Source organism: Lonchura striata, chromosome 23 (genome assembly GCF_046129695.1).
Source record: "Lonchura striata isolate bLonStr1 chromosome 23, bLonStr1.mat, whole genome shotgun sequence".
Lineage (NCBI taxonomy): Eukaryota > Metazoa > Chordata > Aves > Passeriformes > Estrildidae > Lonchura > Lonchura striata.
Genome location: NC_134625.1, coordinates 2,515,292 through 2,535,223, shown reverse-complemented (window position 1 = coordinate 2,535,223; position 19,932 = coordinate 2,515,292). Strand labels below are relative to the sequence as shown.

The 19,932-nt window shown below is 47.6% G+C and overlaps 1 protein-coding gene across 3 annotated transcripts in view; it reads right to left on the bottom strand.

Annotated features, from left to right (window-relative positions):
• Positions 1–19,932, bottom strand: part of KIRREL3 (kirre like nephrin family adhesion molecule 3) — a 384,768-nt gene that overhangs the window by 106,491 nt on the left and 258,345 nt on the right. For all 3 annotated transcript variants that reach the window (XM_077787972.1, XM_077787973.1, XM_077787974.1), the window contains one exon: positions 2,948–3,097. In XM_077787972.1, the coding sequence (XP_077644098.1) occupies positions 2,948–3,097 (150 nt within the window). The remainder of the gene's footprint in view (positions 1–2,947; positions 3,098–19,932) is intronic.

Genomic DNA, 19,932 nt, shown 5'->3' with positions numbered 1-19,932 from the left:
AACAGGCGAAGATGGGGCTGCTTACTCGGGTACAGCTGTAAATGAGCAATTATACGTATTAATAAAAAAAATAGATGGAAAGAAAAACAGGCACTGCACTTCAGGGAAAAGCAGGGTCCAAAGCAGGAGACCAAAAAGCATGGAGCCCCCCCTGGTTTCTCAGTGCCTTGGGGAAAACCCTCAGGTCACCAGGAGCTGAGCGGTGTCACACGTGTACAAACTCTGCAGAGCCCTGGAGGGCTCCGTGTCCTCCCAGGCTCTTTCCAGCAAACACTCTTCTTATCCACGTGAAATATTTCAGTGCCAGATTAGTGTTTTCCAGGGAAATATGCAGAATAAAGTGTTAACTTTCCCAGTACTGCAGCCTCTTCAGCAGCTGCAATTAACCCTCAATCACAGTGTGGGTGTGGGATTAAGGAATGTGAGTTCTGAGCAATTTGGTCACCAAAGGATAATTTCCCAAAACCAAAGCTCGAGGAAGCCACAGACATTGTCCAAAGCAAGCAGAGGCTTGTGGGTCCCTTCAAACTCAGGGTTTTCTATGGTTCTTTTCTTTTTTGAGTGTATCAAAACAGGCACTTCCAACATTTATAAAACATTTCATCCCACATTTTGGAAAGGTGATGTTAGTTTCCAAGGAAATCAAACCAGCCCTTTCCAAAGGGTCAGGCAACATCTGTGGGAGCCGACAGTTTTGTTTCAGTGAAACAGATTTTGGCTTATTCCAAGCACCAAGAATAACCCCCCAAATTTTTATATACAAATTTATATTAAAATTTTATATATAAATTTATATAAAAATTTATAAACCAAAAATTTGGCTGGACTTGAAGGTATTGAAGTTGAAATGAAAATATTATTCCCCAAATAAACGTTGGGCAAGGAGAGCTCCTGCTTTCCTTGTTTATGGAGGCTGCTTGTGGACTTTTTTCTTTGTTGCTAAGGTTGGGATTATATGTGTGAGATGGTATTTTTTGTTTGGATTTAGATGTTGATTATTTTTTATTTATATCATAGTTTTGTAAGTCATGAGTTTTATAGTATTTTACTTTAATTATTTAAAAACTCTTTTATAAGATTTTTAGGGATAAATAGTTTAATTAAGAAATGAAACAAATTATTTTTATTTTTAACTTAATAACTAATTCTTTATTACTTGTTTTATTTTATTTTTATTAAAATTTGTAATTTATAATTATAAATTTACAATTTGTTTAATTTTTATTTATTTATATTTATATTTATTATTGTTATCTTTATTTATGTATTTTATTTATTATTATTTTGTATTTATTTTTTATAATTTATTTTATTTCTATTTAAATTTTTATTTACTTATATGATACTATTTAAACTTATCAAGAAGAAGGTGAAGATGAAGGATTAGTTTTAGTTTTAAAACTTTTATTTTGTTATATCTATATATCTATATATTTATTATACACTATAAATATTATATATAATATATATTTACTATATGATATTATATGATATTATATGATATTATATTAATTATATGATATTATATGATATTATATGATATTATATGATATTATATGATATTATATGATATTATATGATATTATATTAATTACATTACATTACATTACATTATATTATATTACATTATATTATATTATATTATGATATTATATGATATTATATGATATTATATTATATGATATTAATTACATTACATTACATTACATTATATTATATTACATTATATTATATTACATTATATTATATTATGATAATTATGTATATTTATATATTTTTTATTTTATATATAAAATATAGTAATATTTTTAAATTTAAAATTCTAAGTTTTTTATCACACAGATAAATAGACTTTTATTTAAATACACTTTTATTTAAACTATACACTCATAATTTTCATTTTATTTTTTAGTTTTGGAAGTTTTTTTAAACCTTTTTAGGTTAAATGTAGTGTTTTCTTGAGGGGTTAGTGTTTGCCAGTACAGTTTAAAATTTTTAGTACCTAGGTTTTGAGACAGAGTGAAAACTTAACAGGGTAGAAATCCATTTAAATTTAAGTGAAATGTGCCACTTTAAGCTTGCTAAATATGCTGCTTAGTCTAGTTAATATACAGCCCTAGCAAAACTACCCCAGCTAAGGAAAAAAAATGCAAATTTCCACACTAAAAGATAAGAAATAAGAAAGAATCCTCAGACCTTAAAACAGACAGGGCAGAGTTACCTGAGTTCTTTCTATACTTTCTGACAAAAACTGAGTACAAGTGTAACTAGCTATAAGTGCAATGTGAAATCAGCAAAATAAATATGCATTAACCTGTTATGAAATTCTATGCATATAGAAGTTAATAAGGGTAACAAAATTCTCAAATTCTCAAATTTCAAATTCTCAAAATCTCAAATAATTCTCTGAAGCAAGCATGGCCATTAAAAGGCAGTGAGTCCCAACATGTGTCCACAGCACTATAAATAAACAAACCTGTGGGTCTCAGATTCAGTCAAATACAGAAACTGAGAATTTCTAGCCAGGCAGAAGCCTGGGAAAGAGCTGGAGAAGACTGTAAATAATTCTCTATCTCTCCATTTATTCACATTGTTTATAGTTAAGTTCTATCACTGTGTGTCAAGCACTCTGCACCAGTGGTATGAGTTGTTTTCACTTCAGGACCAATGGAGTTGGTGCTCACAAAGCTCTGTATAAAAGAGCAGTGTATTTTGAATAAATCAGATTTTACTCTCAGGAGTTGGTGCTCACGAAGCTCTGTATAAAAGAGCAGTGTATTTTGAATAAATCAGAGTTTTACTCTCACAGCCTTCTGAGTCAGAGTCTTCTCATTCCCATCCTGCCTCGACGGCGACACATAGCCATTCCCTCCAAATCTTTATTAGAATTGTAAAGTTTAATTTTTCATCCGCGTTTCAGTTTCCCCCAGGCGCTGTCCCCACTTACTTGAGAGGTCCCGTCCCACGCCGAGGGCCAGCCCGTCCTTGATCCAGAGCACGATGCCATTGTACTCGGGGATGGCGCAGAGCAGCGTCACCGGCTGCCCCGCGATCACCACCTGGTCCTGGGGCTGCTGCGTGAACGAGGACGCCTGGCCTGCACCGGGAACAAGGGAGGAACAGAACTGTCAGCTCCCCTGCGGGCTCAGCCCTCGCCTTTTCCCCATCCCCAGACCCCTGGGACTCTGGTCGGATAACCCTGGACCCCTCCTTCCTGCCAAGAAGTGCTCCCTGCCCAAAGCCTGGATAAACCCCTGACATTTCCTGTTCGTTCTCTTTGCCCCGCTCTCCCCATGGACATCACGGAATAAAGAGAGCTGAACAACTACATCGGGGTAAGAGCCTCTTTTGGAAATCTTTGCCTATCTCCTGATATTCCTCCCCTCAAAGCCTCGGATGTCTGGGCTAGCCTGATAATTTAGGGGCTGAGAGGAGGGAAATGTCAGTCTCCAAGACCATGCAGTTCTTTGTGGTGCAACAGTCCAGGATGCTCCTGGCACAGCACAAATGGGAGACAGAGCTCTGCAGCTCTTAATTATGTGCTTGCTTAATTATGTGATTGCCCCATAGAATGACAGAATGGATTGGAAGGGAACTTAAAGCTCATCCCGTTCACAGGGAAGAATTCCTTCCCAATATCCCATCAACCCTGCCCTCTGGCAGTGGGAAGGCATTCTGCTTTGTTCCAAGTCCCTCTCCAGCTCTCCTGGAGCCCCTTTAGGCACTGGGGACTCTGAGCTCTCCCTGGATCCTCCTCCAGGTGAGCACCCCCAGCTCTCCCAGCCTGGCTCCATCTCTGTGGTCTCCTCTGGACTCATTCCAGAAGCTCCACATATTCCCAGAGGTGGACACAGCACTTTGTGACAGACAAATATTTGCAATATTTTTGCCCCCTGGGGAAAAAAAAAGCTCCAACCAAGAGGTACCAGCATTTCCTGTAACTGTTTTATTCCAAATTGTGGTGGTAGTGTTTCAGCCACAATGATCACAGACAGAGAAGCAGCAGGATGTTCAGCAGCAGCAATATTTTATATTACACATAATAAAAGAGGATGTTGATCCTCTGCTTCTGAGCCTTGCTCCCACCTCGTGTGCTCTCTGAAATCAGGATGTGCAAGGAAACAACCTGCTATAAAACATGGAGGGAAACAGCCAACTGCTGCTGTTCTGCTCCCTCCCCAGGTGTAACCTCCTGGCGTTTGCTGGGAGCTTCCCACACATCTGGAGGGGAAGGAAGGCCCAGCTCTGGCTCAGCACTGCCTTTCTCCAAAGCTGCGTTGTCAAACTGGCAAATCTCTCTCCTCACCCTTCCCTACCTGCAATGCTGCAATGACAAATCCCAGCCCTGGGTCACCTCCTGCCTTGGTGGGACGTCTCACACCTCAGGTGTGACATGACACTTCTCATTTTCCATGGGAAGCATGCCAGTCACTGTAACCTCTTCCACAGCAGAGTTTACTCAGCATTAAGTTTTATTTTCACTCTCCCTCAGCTTTGCCATGATTGAAAATTATTCAGAGAATCAGAGAATCCCAGAATGGTTTGGGTTGGGAGGGCTCTTAAAGACCATCTCATTGCACCCCCTGCCATGGGCAGGGACACCTTCCACTATCCCAGAGTGCTCCAAGCCCCATCCAACCTGGCCTTGGACGTTTCAGGGGTTCAAAGAGTTCCAGGGATTCAAAGTGTTAAATCCTGCTGTGTTTTTTTTTTTTTTTTTTTTGCTTTCCATAATGAGTGCATGGGACAACCCCATAATACTTCTACAGATCCACAGTCTGAAGCTGGAAGGTCCTAAATGTGGGGCCATTTCAGGTAAATGTGCAGATATCTGGGCTCCTGCGAGTACAGTGTTTTGTGTGGGTTGGTTGTAGAGCACCTCAATTGCTCTGCCCCCACTTAGTCTTGCTCTGATTCTGGATTCAGGAGATGATCTGGGAGAGAGAGGTGCTGGGCGAAGGCAGAACCACTGAATTGCCCCTCACTGAGTTACCTTTGTGAGACCAGGAGCCTCTCTGGGCAGGAATTATGGCCCTGCATCAGGCAGGAGTTCGGACCCTGTGCCCTCCACTGGGTGTCTGTTCAGTCACTGGAAGGGGACTGGGCTGGAGGAAAAATTCCTCTTTAAAACCAATTTGTCAGAGCGGGACAGTCTCCATGTGATCCACCCCAAATCAATTCAATCCTAATTTACACCGACTCCATTTAATCATTGACTGATGATTAATCCAGAACCAAGGTTAAGTGTGACACAAGTTCTTGCATCTGAACTTGTTTCCAGATGAGCTGCAGGGCCTTTCCTATAGGGCAAGGCTCCGAAGCTCCATCATTTTCAGCTCACGCTGTTGAACCAACGTATGCCCCCACATGAGTGCTTATATTTCAATTTAATTTATTATAGCTTCAGCTTGCCCTTAGCCACCTAAAGGAGCACAGGCAAAAACAGAGCTGTTCTTTCAAAATTCCAGATGTTTTACATTACACAAAGGTAAAAAACCCAGCTGAAATTTTTGCAGATCTCCAGGAGCACCTTGGGCACCTTATTCCTGAGTATTTCAGATACCCCAGGTCTCCCAGCACCCACATATCTCCAAGAAACTCTGATTTTCACTCCAGATACTCCAAAAGATCACAGTGCTGGCTCCTGGTGTGGTGCTGCCTGCTCAACAGGCCAGGTTAATTCCAGAGGGAATTCCTATTTTTCCTGCTGGGAGGCACTCCTGGTGGCCTCTGACACAACCCTTGTGAGATAAGATTTGAATATTTGATTTCAAAGGGAATACGAGTCAGCTCTGTATTTTTTCTTTTTGGATTCATAAAGGAGAAGCACTCCTAGGATAACAGGGGAAAGTGGGATCAGAGAGAAAACTCAGAAAGCAGAAAAAGTGGGTGTTTTGCTTTGTTGTTTTGTTGTTTTATTTTAATATATACTTTCCACCCACTAACTGGGTTTTCACAGCTCACTCTGTAATCCTGACAATTCTCAAGGCAGAGCCGGGCGAGCAGGGACAGCGCAGGAAGGCAGCAATAACCCAAAAAGATTTGTTTTATCAGTGAGAATTATCAGGTTGTCAGCTGGGAGCTGCACGAGCCCTAATGAGAACGCAGAGGCACAAAGTGGTGTCTGTGCCCTCTGCAAATGCCCATTAAGCACAGGCTTCATTTTGTAATTGCTGCTGGAAATGAAGCTCTTTTTATGTTTTATTTTTCCTTTTCCTCTTATTTCTTGATGTGTTTTAAAGACGAGCTGATGGCCATGGAAAATCAGAGCAGAAACAAGGCATATGTCTCCTGTATTTTCCTTCCCTGCATTTGTTCAGTGTGAAGAATTGTCACTTAAAGCCATTTTTTATTCATCCAAGGCTCCATTTCAGCTACAAACAGCTCAGACTCAGTCACAGCAGAGGAAAGATGGGTGTAAGGACCTTAAGAGCATTACCTGGCCCAGTCCCTGCTCCACAGCAGGATCATCTCTCCCTAAATCTCAGATAAAAAAAAAAGAAAAAAGTACTGAAGATAGAGCTCAGCTCACTTTCAAATCAGCTTAAAGTCTGATTACTGGGTTTAACTGGGTTTGGAAGATCAGAGGCCTGTCCACGTTACAGCTTATGTCTTAATGTCAAAGGAACAAGTAATTTGCAGAAAGTTTTAAGGGAGATAAGATACTTGACAGAAAATAACTGAAAATGGGGAGATTGGGAGAGGGTGATTTACAAATGCAGGCTGAGCGTTTTCAGCTACAAGAAAATGGGCTGAAAGATGTCAGTTGGGTATTTTTCCAGGAATGTTTAAAATGGAATTACAAAATGATGCTTTGGTTTCAAAGCAGGAGATTTGACTCCAACCTGTTGGCCAAGCAGGAGCTTCTCAGCTTCTCCCTTTCCACTATAAAGAGTTTCAGCAAAAAATGCTGCTTAATCCAAATCTCCGCAGGGTAGGAGTTCATCAGAGAGTCATGGAATTGTTTGGGTTGGAAGGGAACTTAAAAGCTCATCCAGTTCCAGCCCCTGCCATTGGGCAGGGACACTTGCCACTGTCCCAAGAGTGCTCTGAGCCCTGCCCAGCCTGGCCTTGGGCACTGCCAGGGATCCAGGGGCAGCCACAGCTGCTCTGGGCACCTGTGCCAGGCCCTCAGCACCCTCCCAGGGAACAATTCCCAATTCCCAATCTCCCATCCATCCCTTCCCTCTGGCAGTGGGAGCCATTCCCTGTGTCCTGTCCCTCCATCCCTTGTCCCCAGTCCCTCTCCAGCTCTCCTGGAGCCCCTTCAGGCTCTGGAGGGGCTCTGAGCTCTCCCTAGAGCTTCTCCTCTCCAGGTGAGCACCCCCAGCTCTCCCAGCCTGGCTCCAGCCCTGGTGCATCTCTTTGGGCTGCTCTGGATTTGCTCCAGCAGCTCCAGGTCCATCCTGTGCTGAGAACCCAGAGGCAGATACAGCTCACCACCACATGAGCCCAACTGAGTCCAGGCATGGCACCCTCATCACCCATCTCCTTGTCACCTCCTGCTGCACAAACCATCCCCAAATCTGGATTTGGGAAGTGCTGCTTAGCACAGCAGAGAGATACAACAACATGCCCATGTGCTCCCAACCCAAGTGTAGCCCTGTTTAATTCCCACATCCCATCTTCCCTCAAGTGTAAAGACTTGGAATATTTTCAAAGAAATGACTCAGTTGACACTTGGCTTCCTGGGAGCTTCACAGGGAGTCACTGGGCACTGCCCCTGCCCCTGAGAGTGTCCATGTCAGGATCTGCTCACCCAGCACAGAGATGCTCTGAGCAGAAGCAAAGCTCAGGGCTCTGAATTAATTGTTGATTTTTTTTTGGTTTTGTTTTCAAAGGAAACAGGTATGGAAATGAGATGCTAATGATGCCACTTGGCCAGGGTCCAGCACAAGCTCAGTGTCCCACCTGCACTCTGGAGCTGCCCTGCAGCTGGGAGTGCACTGTCACCACTGGTCACCTGCTGTGACCAGAGGAGCTCCTGATCCCAGAGCCTTCCCATCTCCTCCTGCTTTTCCCCTTTCCCTGAGGAGCTGCCAGGCACCAGCAGGAAGCAGGACCCCCCTGCTGGCCCCCAAGCTCCCTCTAAGAGTCTCTCTCATGGGGACACTTCTGCAGCCACTGAAATCCCGAGGGGCAGGAACAAAAGGGGACAATAAAGGCACCACGGTGAAGAGCAAGCAGGCAAGGACACTAACCCTGCCTTCAAAAACCCCAGGCAGGATCTTTGTGAAGTCACAAGTGTACCGTAAAAGCTAAAGGAAGAAAAAAAGAGGGGAAAAGAGAGAACCACTTTAGAACTCTTTATATTTCCGTAATGGATTTTGTACCTGTGGCTCCTGTTTCTCAGTGTTTCTCTGTAATGTCGCCTTGTTCTTTCAAACAAAGGCTGAGACTCTTCTCTGTTTGTGACTTCCAAGAGAAATAACATTGCCAGTGCCAGGGCATTGCTTTTCAGATGTCTCAACGCCCACGGATGGTGAGAAGCCCCAAAAATCCTGTTTAACAACCCAGAAAACAGAGGAAGGCACCTGCACAATGACATTGCCATGGTCTGTGCTGCAGCAGGACCTTGAAGCCCCTTCCATCGCTGAAGCCAGAGTCTGTGACAGGCTTTTAAAGCTCTCTGAAGGCTGAAATCTGTTTGCATGAGCTCCTGGCTGAATTATTTCAGCTTGCAGCCTCCTGTGCCCAAACCAGCAGCCGGGAGCAGCAGAAAGTTAAATTTTCATTACCCAAGAGGAGTGAGTATTGTAGTAGGAAGCGAGGGACTCACCGAGGGAACAATGACTCATTAGAAATGGAGACATTGTGGCTGCTTTTATGTAAGTGAAGCTTTGAATGTCCATTGTGCTCTGAAAAGAATTAGTCCTTTTTGTTGAGGAGAGCACAGAAGTGGAGAAGGAGGACTATGAGCTCCTTGTCAAAATATTACTGTTCTGAAATGAAAGGCCTGGTGATTAGGAGTGGTGGGACATTCTCCTTGTCCCTCAGTGGGCAGAGCTGATCCTTCCCTCAGCTTGGAGCCGTCACGACACGTGGTAGGAGGATGATCAAGGGGCTGCTGTGAGACATCCTCATCCTACACGACATCCCAGGAGGGGCTGTCTTCAGACCAAGCAGATCCTGCCCGATGAAAATCAGGGCATTTCAACCCAGGGGCTGAAATTACACCTGATTTCAGGAAAATATCCCAGCCTGGGGCTGGTTTCTCATGGCACGACACCTGGGGATGGAGCTGTCTCTTGGCCATGGAGAGGGCTGGGAAGAGATGGCTCCATGCCCACACGTTCCCAGCAGAGCAGGGCCTGGCTCTGCACCACCCCACGCAGCTCCTGCTATGGCCCTGTGACAAACAGGCTGGTTCTCAGCGCTCCTTTGGGTCCCTCCCTGGAGCCAAGGACACCCAGCCCCCTGCACGGGGCCCATCGTGCTCCAGAGCACGCGCCCGCATTGATTTTCAGATGAGTGGGATGAGCAAGCAGACAAAAGCTTTACATTATTTACAAAGCTCTCTGGAATTGTCAGTCCTGGGGAAGCACAGGGAAGTGCCGTGCAGGCAGCAGAGCTGCTCATTCCTGCCTGCAGCCCAATTCCTTCCCTGGTGGGACACAACACCCAGACCTGCAGAGCTGGAGCCCAAGGCCTGGCCGGGTACAGAGCACACGAAAGAGGGAGCCACGTGCTCCCAGGGGCAAGTATTTCTCCAGACAAAGACAGAGATGAGCTTTTCTTACACCATCAGAGAAGCAAACAGCTGTGGCTGCCCAGACAGGAGCAGAGGGATGGCATCAGTGATGCTGTCCCCAGTGAGGAGACGTGGAGCAGCTTCCCCACGGGACAGCCCCTGGCTGTGATGGCCGCAGCCATGCCAGACACTTCTTTGGGTTTCATGGCACAAATAAGAGAGGTGGCTTGAGTTCAGCCCTTGCATAAGATTTCCATTTTTAAAAATTTGGCTTCCTTGGGGAGAAAATAAAATCAAATCCATTTGAACAAAAATGTCAGTTTGGTCTTTTTTAGAGAGACTGAGTCTGGCTCATGTGGCCTCAGTGCTGAATTATTCAACTTGAAAGAAACCAAAGCACAACACGTCAGCCAAGGGATGACTCAGGTGTATGGCGTGGTGCTGGTCACTGACCTGCTGTGTGACCTGGCAGAGGTGTTCCTGCTCCAAGAGGGAAGCAGGAGCTGAGTTTGTGCCTTGCTCACTCACAAACACACAGGGAGATGAGACTTTCCCTGGAAGCACAGCCTGGGGCTCCCTGTTGATTCCAGCCGCCTGTGCAGCTCCCAGGGGAAGGTGTGGGATGCACTGAGGTGAAACCAAAGCCAAAGAAAGGCCCAGGAAAAGCAATGAAAAGTAGGGCAATAATCTGGGGAAGGGGCTGGAGCACCAGGACAGGCTGAGGGAGGCTGGAGGAAAGCAGGCTCAGGGGCACCTTCTCCCTCTCCACAACTCCTGACTGGAGGGGCAGCCACGTGGGGGTCAGACTCTGCTCCCAGGGAACGAGGGACAGACAGGAGGAAATGGCTTCAAGTCACAGCAGGGGAGGTTTAAGTTGGATATTTAGGAAAATGTTCTTCACAGAAAGGTTGCAAAGCATTGGAAGGGTCTGTCAGGGCAGTGGTGGGGTCCCTGTCCCTGGGGCGGATGTGGGATTAGTGATGAAGGTGTTGGAGGTGCTGGGTTGAGGGTTGGACTTGATGATCTTAAGTCTTTTTCAAACTAAATGATCTTGTCCTAATGCCAGCTGCCAGAGCAGGGTTTAAGGTACAAAGCCAGTGCTCTGCTCTCCTGCCTGGCCTCTGGGAATGTGCTGTCTCCTGGCCCAGCTCTCAGCAAGCCCACGTGCTGAGCTGAGCTCATCCCGCAGTGATGTCAGATATTTGCCAGGCACTGCTTTGAGAGGAACCATCAACATCCCACTGTGTCCACTAAGTAGCTTCAAACAGGAAACGGGGAAATTTTGAGTAAGATATTAAACCTTTCAGAGATCTTTTTGTCTATTAGTCACAGAGGCAAGAGATCTGAACTATCGAGTGTTCTGCTGGCTTTGATACCCACATGAAATCCCAGCACTGCTTTCAAAGTCACTGTGAGGAGTTTGATCAGCCATGCAGAAAGGGCTGAAATGTCATCGGCTGCGCTGTTATTAGCTGCCAATTGGGAAAGGTGTAAGAGTATCTTTACCGTGGGATATTTATTAGCAAACTCTTCCCAGCAGCAGCCTGGAGAATTACCTCTGGTGAGATTAAATGCCTGCTCCTGGGAGCTGCACTGATAGGAAACAAACTAATGTACTGCATCGAGGCACCAAAAAGCTGCATTCAAGTGACCTCACAGACTGGATCACACTGAATATTCCAACTGTATGCATGGCTCCAGGCTCCGTGCCTGACTCCAGGCACCATGGATGGCTCCAGGCTCTGTGGATGGCTCCAGGCTCTGTGGATGGCTCCAGGCTCTGTGGATGGCTCCAGGCTCCCTGGATGGCTCCAGGGTCCATGGATGGCTCCAGGCTCTGTGGATGGCTCCAGGCTCCGTGGATGGCTCCAGGCTTCCTAGATGGCTCGTGGTTTCATGGATTGCTCCAGGCTCCATGGATGGCTCCAAGCTCTGTGGATGGCTCCAGGCTCCGTGGATGGCTCCTGGTTCCATGGATGGCTCCAGGGTCCATGGATGGTTCCAGGCTCCCTGGATGGCTCCAGGCTTCCTGGATGGCTCCAGGCTCTGTGGATGGCTCCTGGTTCCATGGATGGCTCCAAGCTCCATGGAAGGCTCTTGGTTCCATGGATGGCTCCGAGCTCCATGAATGGCTCCAGGGTCCATGGATGGCTCCAGGCTCCGTGGATGGCTCCAAGCTCCTTGGATGGCTCCAGGGTCCATGGATGGCTCCAAGCTCTGTGGATGGCTCCAGGCTCTGTGGATGGCTCCAGGCTGCTCAGCTCTCCCAGCCTCTCCTGCTGCCCAGATAGCACTGAGCTCTGAGCAGGCAGCATTATCTCCTATTGGACAAGCTTCCAGAGCTGGGATATGTGCTTTGGAGCACTCAGGACTTTTGCAGGGTTGGAGGTAGAGGCAGCAAGCTGGGTTAGGTGGTGTTTTACCCAGGCCCAGCACAGGAGGAGGGGGGAAGCAGGCGAGGTGTTGCAGGGGGGCTGCAGAGGAGCTGAAGGGTCAGCCAGAGGCAAAGCTGGTGGTGTCACTAAAGCTGTGGTGGAGGGGAGGGGTGTGAGAGCTTCCCCCACCCTGGGCTGGGGCCAGCACCTCATCCCAGTGCCTGGCCTGCTGTGGCTCCCTCTCCAAGGGCAGCTGTAAGCTCTGAGCCTCTGCCAAGGCTGCTCAGGGCACAGGGTGATGCCTGTCCTTGCTGGGAACAAGGGCAGTGGCACCAGCAGCTGTTCCAGAGGCACTGGAAACCCTGGGCAGGCGCTGAGCACCAATCCCTCATGGAGACAAGAGCAGAGGGGAATAGATTTCCTCTCATTGATCCACCGGCAGGCCCGGCTCCACTGCACACTGCCAATGACTCCAAGAATTATTTTGTTACCGGCGCTCCTGAGGAGGCTGTGGCACAGTAAGAAATCACCATTTGTTCTCCTGTCAAGGTGTAATGTCCTGGCACAACTCCCCAGGCCAGGCTGATGGGCTGAGGTGGGGAGAACAGAGCAGGGGGTGCTCCTGCTCTGGTAATTCCAGCCAAGCAGCTCTTTCTGTGGCAACTCCTGCTGCTTTTTGGGTGATAACTCTTTGTAGCTCAGAAAGGAGGTGGCAGGTCCCCGGCTGCAGGAGTCTTGCACAGACACTCCTGGGACCTAAAACCTCCCACTTGAATCCACAGAGAAGAAAAAGGAACTTTTCCTTCTAAAAACAACAATGGATGTGCAAAACAGTGGGCAGCAGCCTGCCTGCACCAGGTCTCCCAGATAAAATCCTCAAGGATTTTATCCCTTGTGATGTTCTGAAATCTCTCTTTTCCTGCATGACAGTAAACCCAAGTGCATCCCCTTTGCCCACCCTTTGTTCCCAGATCAGGACTGCTCTTTTGAAATAGAGTCCTTTAAATTTCAGCTCATCTTTGAGTTAGAGGGCACAGAGGACACTCGTCCATAGGAAAACGAGAAGGATGAATAATCCATTTCACAAACGATTTGGAGATTTCAAAGTCTGGCTCTGCTCCCAGGAAGAGCAGCAACTGGAAGTTGTGCAGTTCACGGGGTGGAAAATTAGAGCAAAGAGCTTGCCTTGGGTCGCACCATGTTTCACTTCCACCCTCGTTTTTCAAAATCTGTTATCGCACGCTATGAGGCATGGAGAGAAATCAGAATGAAGATGCAGCTCAGAACAGAAAATGCAGATATTGAATGTTACATTCTCTGCATTTGGAAGCAGGGTTGGATGATCTTTAAAGTCCCCTCCAACCCAAACTGCTCTGGGATTCCATAACATTAAAATGAATGGGAAATTCTGCTCCTTCTCACAATAATTTTAACTAGCCTTGCTACAGATTGGTGAGACACTGTACAGATTGGAGAATCCATCCAAGGAGTGGTTAAATGAGTTTCTCTACAGGAGTTTCCATCTCTGAAGGTGTTGGAAGTGCCACCATTGAAGATTCCCTCACCAGATACCCCCCTGAACAAGAAACGTCTTGGTGGCACCAAAGCTCATGGATGGAGGGAAAAGAAGGCAGGAATAAATCTTATTATTGCCCTGGAAGGCTGGGAAGCTGCTGTCTGCATGAAACATCACCTGGGTGGCTTTTGGGGGAGCTCCTGGCCAGAAGAGCTCTGGGATATTGCAGAGCAGGCTGTGGACTCGCTCCAGCTCCTGCTGTTCACCACAACAGGGTGGGATTGCTTGGGGTTGTGCTTGTGAATTATCAGCTCTGAAGATGAAGTGGAGTGAGAATTAGCAGGTTTCTGCTATAATTATTGTTTGCTTGGATTTTTACAAGTGGAAGTGATTGTAAATATGTGCATTTTTTTTTTAACACATGCAAGATTCATATTTAAAATTAAAACAAATTATTCTGAAAAACAGCCTGAAGTGAAGTATATGCAATACACACACACAAAAACAGTGGCAGGAGGAAGACCTGCCAAAAAGTGGCAGGGGGAAGGAGGGGTTGGAGATGCTGAGATGAACAGACAGGGAGCAGATCATCTCTGAGCAGGAAATGTTTCACACACATGCCCATCTTGTTATCCCAGGAAGGTGCTTAAAAATTCACTTACTTCTCTGTCTATATGTGGAAGTTTCATAAAAGCTTCCCTCCATGAAAATCTTGGCTACTCTATCCCCAGAGCCAAGGAAACACCTAGAAAATACATTTATCCATCATGGAAGAGGCTGCACCACTGCTGACAACAACCAGCTGATGCATTTTACCTGGGTTTTACCCAGTAAAGCAAAAAAACATGAAAAAATGAGAACAACATGAATCCCATCAATATTTACAGCCCTGCAACTGCTTTTTCAGCCCAGGTGCAGCCCTGGGAGAAGGCCCAGGGAAGGGGCAGTGCCTTGTCAGACAGACCCTGTGGCTTCTCCCCTTCCCTGCTGGGGGAGAAGGGAGGTTCGGAGGGAACTCGGGTTATTTAACAGGGATTATTATTATTTAACTCGGATTATTTAACGGATTTTGCTGTTTGTTTTGTCACCAACTCCTTCTCAATGTTCCCCACTGCAGAGTCAATGGCTGCCTGGTGCAAAAACCCGGTCCAAGAGTAGATTAGCACATCCCAGCCTGCTGTGTTAATTAGCAGGTAATGAGAGATGCTCGTCAATAAACTCAGCCGTGTCTGACCCCCTCCTGGGCGCTGCCTGCAGGACTCAGGAATGACAAGCTCTGCTGGGGTCACTTAGGAGATGATGTGCTCCCACCCCAGGGCAGAGGCAAAGCTTTGGGAGAGTTCACACAACCAGCACAGCAACAAAGCCCTTGCACTCAGGTTCTCGGGGTACAGCCGGGGGAAAGGCTTTTCCACCTGGTTTGCTGGTAGAGGAGCCCTTGCTCAGGGTTCAGAGCTGGTAGTGTAAAGCCAGGAGTCAAAAATGAAAGGAACTTCATTATCATTAATCAGGAGTTGGACTCTGTGATCCTTGTAGATCCCTTCCAAGTCAGTGTATTCTAGTATTGCATTATTCTCTAAATATAGAATTATACTCCCTTGGAGAAAATCAGTGGAAATCCCTCCCCAAGGATTCCCCACTCCTGAGAACTTGTTCGCAGTGGGGATAAATACCCCTAAGGAAAAACAAACAAACAAACAAACAAACAAGGCTCTTTTGCAGCTTAAATCAGAACAAACTTCAAATGCAGGTCCCTTCTCAGGCTGAAATCCTGAGGAATGGTGAGAGGAAAGTCCCCAAACAGTAAGAGCTGCCTGTGCCATGTTCATTTCTGACTTGAGGAAAAGCTCCCTGCCTTCAAGGCGGCAGGAACATAACCTGTTTGAGGCCTTAGAGAGAGACACATAGCCATCATCATCATTTTTAAGGAGCAATGTGCACCACAGTGCCTTACGGACACCTATAAATTACCCAGCACCCGCCTGCCAGCTCAGCCTAAGCTCGATATTGCCTGCAGTAATTATTTGGATCAAATGCAGTTTATCTGCTTCATATTTGTGTTTCTGTGCTCTCTGGTAACTTATAAATGTCATTGCAGTGTTTATTTGTTATAATGAAACTTAATGACGTTTGAAACCAATGGCTGTGGTTGCAGGCTGCAAGTTCGAAGTAATCTCTTCATCTTTGAAGCAGGAGGCCCAATGATAACATTAAATTATCCTACAGAAAAGGAAGATATATGCAGACAGATATTCAGGCCTGTGTATTATTCATTGGAGAGATGACTAGCAATGAGCCACAGTGCCTAAGGCGACGGACTCAAAGCATTGTCACCCAGCGAAGGCAAATGTTCCTGTCCAAGGGGAGCCAGTTGTCAAGCCACAAGCCCAAGTGCATCTCAATCTGTTTTATTAAACCTTCGAAGGCATGCTGGGGTGGCTGGGTGCCAGATGCCCGTGTGAGATGGCTGGCAGGGAAGAAATGAGGTGGGGCTACTGTAAAACACAGCAGAGCTGTGTCAGGAGGGGAGTATCCAGCTTTGGGGGGCATCAGAGGGGTGGGCAGTGCTGGGATCCCACCCCAGCCAGGTGCTGGGTGCTGAAGGCTGTTCTCCTTCCATGCAAGTCCCAGAATAAACTTTTCTTGCTTTGCTTCAGGCACTGCTCCTTGTCCTCCCTCCTTCTGAATAATTTCCTCCCTTGGTTTCTATTTCTGCGTATATTTATAGACTCTGGTCGTGTCTCCCCTTGAGCCTCCTCCAGACTATATAAATTTACCTCCTCCAGTCTCTCCTCTTACAACCTGCTGTCGAATCCCTGGGCCATTCCTGCCACCACAGTCAGAATTCTCCCTGGCTTTGCTCCGTGCTGCCCCGCTGCAGGGCCCGGCGCTGCTGCGGTGCCAGTCCCACGTGGAGCTGCACAATTTCTGCTGCCTGATCACCTCGGGACCTGCTCAAGCAAAATGCCCGTGGCAACAGCCAGGAACATCTTTCCCTCAGCTCCCTGTGTGCTGGCAGGAGTGTGGAAGTACCCAGCACTCCAAGAGCTTTAACCCCTGCAGCACAGCCGAGCTGTGCAACTCCTGGTTTTTGAGCTGCTTTCCTTCACATGGGCTGGGCTGGTGCTCCCAACTCCTGCTCAGGCTGCTGCATCTCCCAGGAATATGGAAACAGCTTCACTATCCCCCTCCTCGCAAGGGCAGTGAAATTTTAGGGTCTGCAGGAAACTGGACCCCAGTGAAGTTTGGGTTTTTGTCTTCCCCTGCTTCTCCTGCACAGAGTCAGGCAGGTCTGGAAATGCCCTGTGCTGCAGCATCTGCCCCAGCAGCAAAGCTCCCTCCTCTGGTCTGGCCCTGAGCAATGGGACAGTGTGGCCAGAGGGTGAGGGAAGGGTTCTGCCCTGCTCAGGTGAGAGCCCACCTGCAGTGCTGCCTCCGCCTGTGGGGTCTTCAGCATTGGAAGGACATGAACAAACTGGAGTGAGGCCAGAGGAGGTCATGGAGATGCTCCAGGACAGGAGCCCTTCTGCTCTGGAGCTAGGCTGGGAGAGCTCAGAGCCCCTCCAGGGCCTGGAGGGGCTCCAGGAGAGCTGGAGAGGGACTGGGGACAAGGGATGGAGGGACAGGACACAGGGAATGGCTCCCAGTGCCAGAGGGCAGGAATGGGTGAGACATTGGGAATGAATTGTTCTCTGTGAGGGTGTTGAGTCCCTGGCACAGGTGCCCAGTGCAGCTGTGGCTGCCCCTGGATCCCTGGCAGTGCCCAAGGCCAGGCTGGACAGGGCTGGAGCAGCCTGGGACAGTGGGAGGTGTCCCTTCCATGGCAGGGGATTGGAACAAGGCCCTTTCCAACCCAAACCATTCCATGATTCTGTGATTCTGTGATACCCAGCAGTCTCTCTTCTCTCCCAGGGCTGTTGTGCGAAGCCATTCCAAATCCCTGAACTACCCTGAGAGTGCCAATGTTTAGAGCTTCAGTTTCATGGGATTGCAGGGCAGGATTGTTTCCTCAAACCCTCCCAGGACCAGCCCATGGGGCACATCCATCACTGGCATCTCTGTACCTGGCACCAGCTGAGGTCCTTGCCCTGGGAGGTGACCCCTGCACAGGGCAAACCCTACTAGCAAACCCTGGTCAGTGCTTTGCTCACTGGGCAGCAGGGGTGCAGGAAAGCCTGGGCAGCTCACTCACTGTACCCACTGAGCACCTGGATGGCAACCAGAGGCCGTTACTGGCAGATGAGCTACCTGATGACAACTGACAAGAGAAATTCATCTTCATTACTCACAATCCTCACACAGCCAGAGCTAGAGAACTCCCTGCAAGGATCCCACCACTGAGACCTGATCCCAGGCCCCAGCTCTGATTTCCCTATGAGCAGACCTCTTTTCCAGCTGGGAGTGCCTTGGATTACCTAACAGACGTGTCCCTGGGTCCTTGCAGCCCCCAGAGCCTGGGCAGGTCTCCCATCCACACTCCCACTGGATCTAGCATTGCTTAAAACCTTGGTAACATCGATAAATGAGGAGGAGAGACCTGTGCAGGGCCACCTGCAATGACCTTGATGGAAACCCTTGAAAAGGGAGTTAATTCCAGACTCTGGCCGCGCTCGGCTCGGAGGGGATGCAAGCTCTGCCACCTCCCAAGCAGCCCTGGAAACAAACACGTTGACAAATGAGGCTGCCTCTTAATGAATCCGCAGCCAAAGTCAATACTCGGCCCTTCTATCAGGGCACAGATCAAAGATGGTCTCAAGGGCAAAGGGCCTGGCAGGGGTGGGACAGCTGCCACTCACAGGAGGGAAGGGATGGCTCAAAATGAAAAGGAGCAGCCTCAGAAGCAGAGGGAGACAAGGGCAACTTGCAGAATCAGAAAGGAAAAGGATTTAGAAGAGAAGACATACAGAAGGTGGGGTAAGCCTTTCTTCCAGGCCCGGAGTGCTCTGTCTGCAGTTAAATCCTGGTATTCTCTCCATGTCCATCACTGCTGCACATGCAGAGCTACATCCTCACAAACCTGTACTTCAGCTATTTCTCTGTAGAAGTTTTCCTTCTCCTCCCACCCAGCTGACAAGAGACTGAGGTGGGGAAGGATTAAGGTTGCCCCATCTATTTACAAGTATCTTGAGGGGTTTAAAACTTCACCTCCAAGTTAGGTACAATCACCCCAAGCTGCGGTGATTTTCTGGGGGCAGGGATGGGTAAGAAGGAAGGAAAACAATACAACAGATAAGGACACCCCTCCCTCAACAGCAAATCAGCTCCCCAGTATCTACAGCCGTTTGCAGCCTGGAGGAAGGATATTCTCACCCTGCAGCTGCTTTAGATCCATCAGTGTCCACTGCACCCTCCAAGCCACCACTTCAGGCAGTCCCCTGTCCCAAATGTTGGAACTCAAAATGTCCCTCAGACATTTTTGGGTGTTCCAGGCCCTGGTCAGAAGCATTTGAGACCCTGGCAGGCAGCTGCAAACAGCTGTGATTTTGGGTTTGAACCATGGAACGATTTACCAACCTTGCAGGAAGACCAGGAAGTCACAAAAGTTTAGATATTAGAGTAGAAGTAGTTACAAAGTAGAGGGAAGAATTTTTGAGTGCTGTACAGTGGGGTTTTAGTTTTGTACATGGGGGTCAGAGGTTTTAAGATGGATTTGGGATTTGGGCCTGCCCTGTCTTCCCTCTTTCTTCTTCCTTACCTCCATGTTCTTGGTGATGTTGGCACTCACAGATTGGTTTAGGGTAGAAAATCACCATTTAATATAGGTAATAGGCACTGGGGAAAAACTGTAACCATGTAACACGTAATGTACATATAAAAGATAGAAAATCACCATTTAATATAGGTAATAGGCATTGGGAAAAACTGTAACCATGTAACATGTAATGTACCATATAAAAGATAGAAAATCACCATTTAATATAGGTAATAGGCATTGGGAAAAACTGTAACCATGTAACACGTAATGTACCATATAAAAGACAGCAGCAGCCCTGGGTGGGAGAGAAGAAGCAGTCGGGGTCAGAGAGGATGTCAGGGTGTGTGTGTGCCTCTGCCTGAGCTGTGAGCAAACCACAGCAGCCCGAGGAGAAAATCTTTGAGATAACTTGCAATAAACTGCCTTGAGACCCAACAACAGAGACTGCTGAGCCTTTCTTGGGAAGCTCGGGTTGGAGGAGAGACTTTTCCACCACACGGAACCCCTGAACCAGGCTGGGGTTCTGACACCCAAAGGGCAGGCTCACGACAGGGAATGGGTGGGACAGGAGCCCTTTGGTGGATGGTGTGAGCCTGATCCCAGCCTGGCTGTGGCCAAACCCCTGGATGCAATTCCATACCCCGGCTCTGGCTGG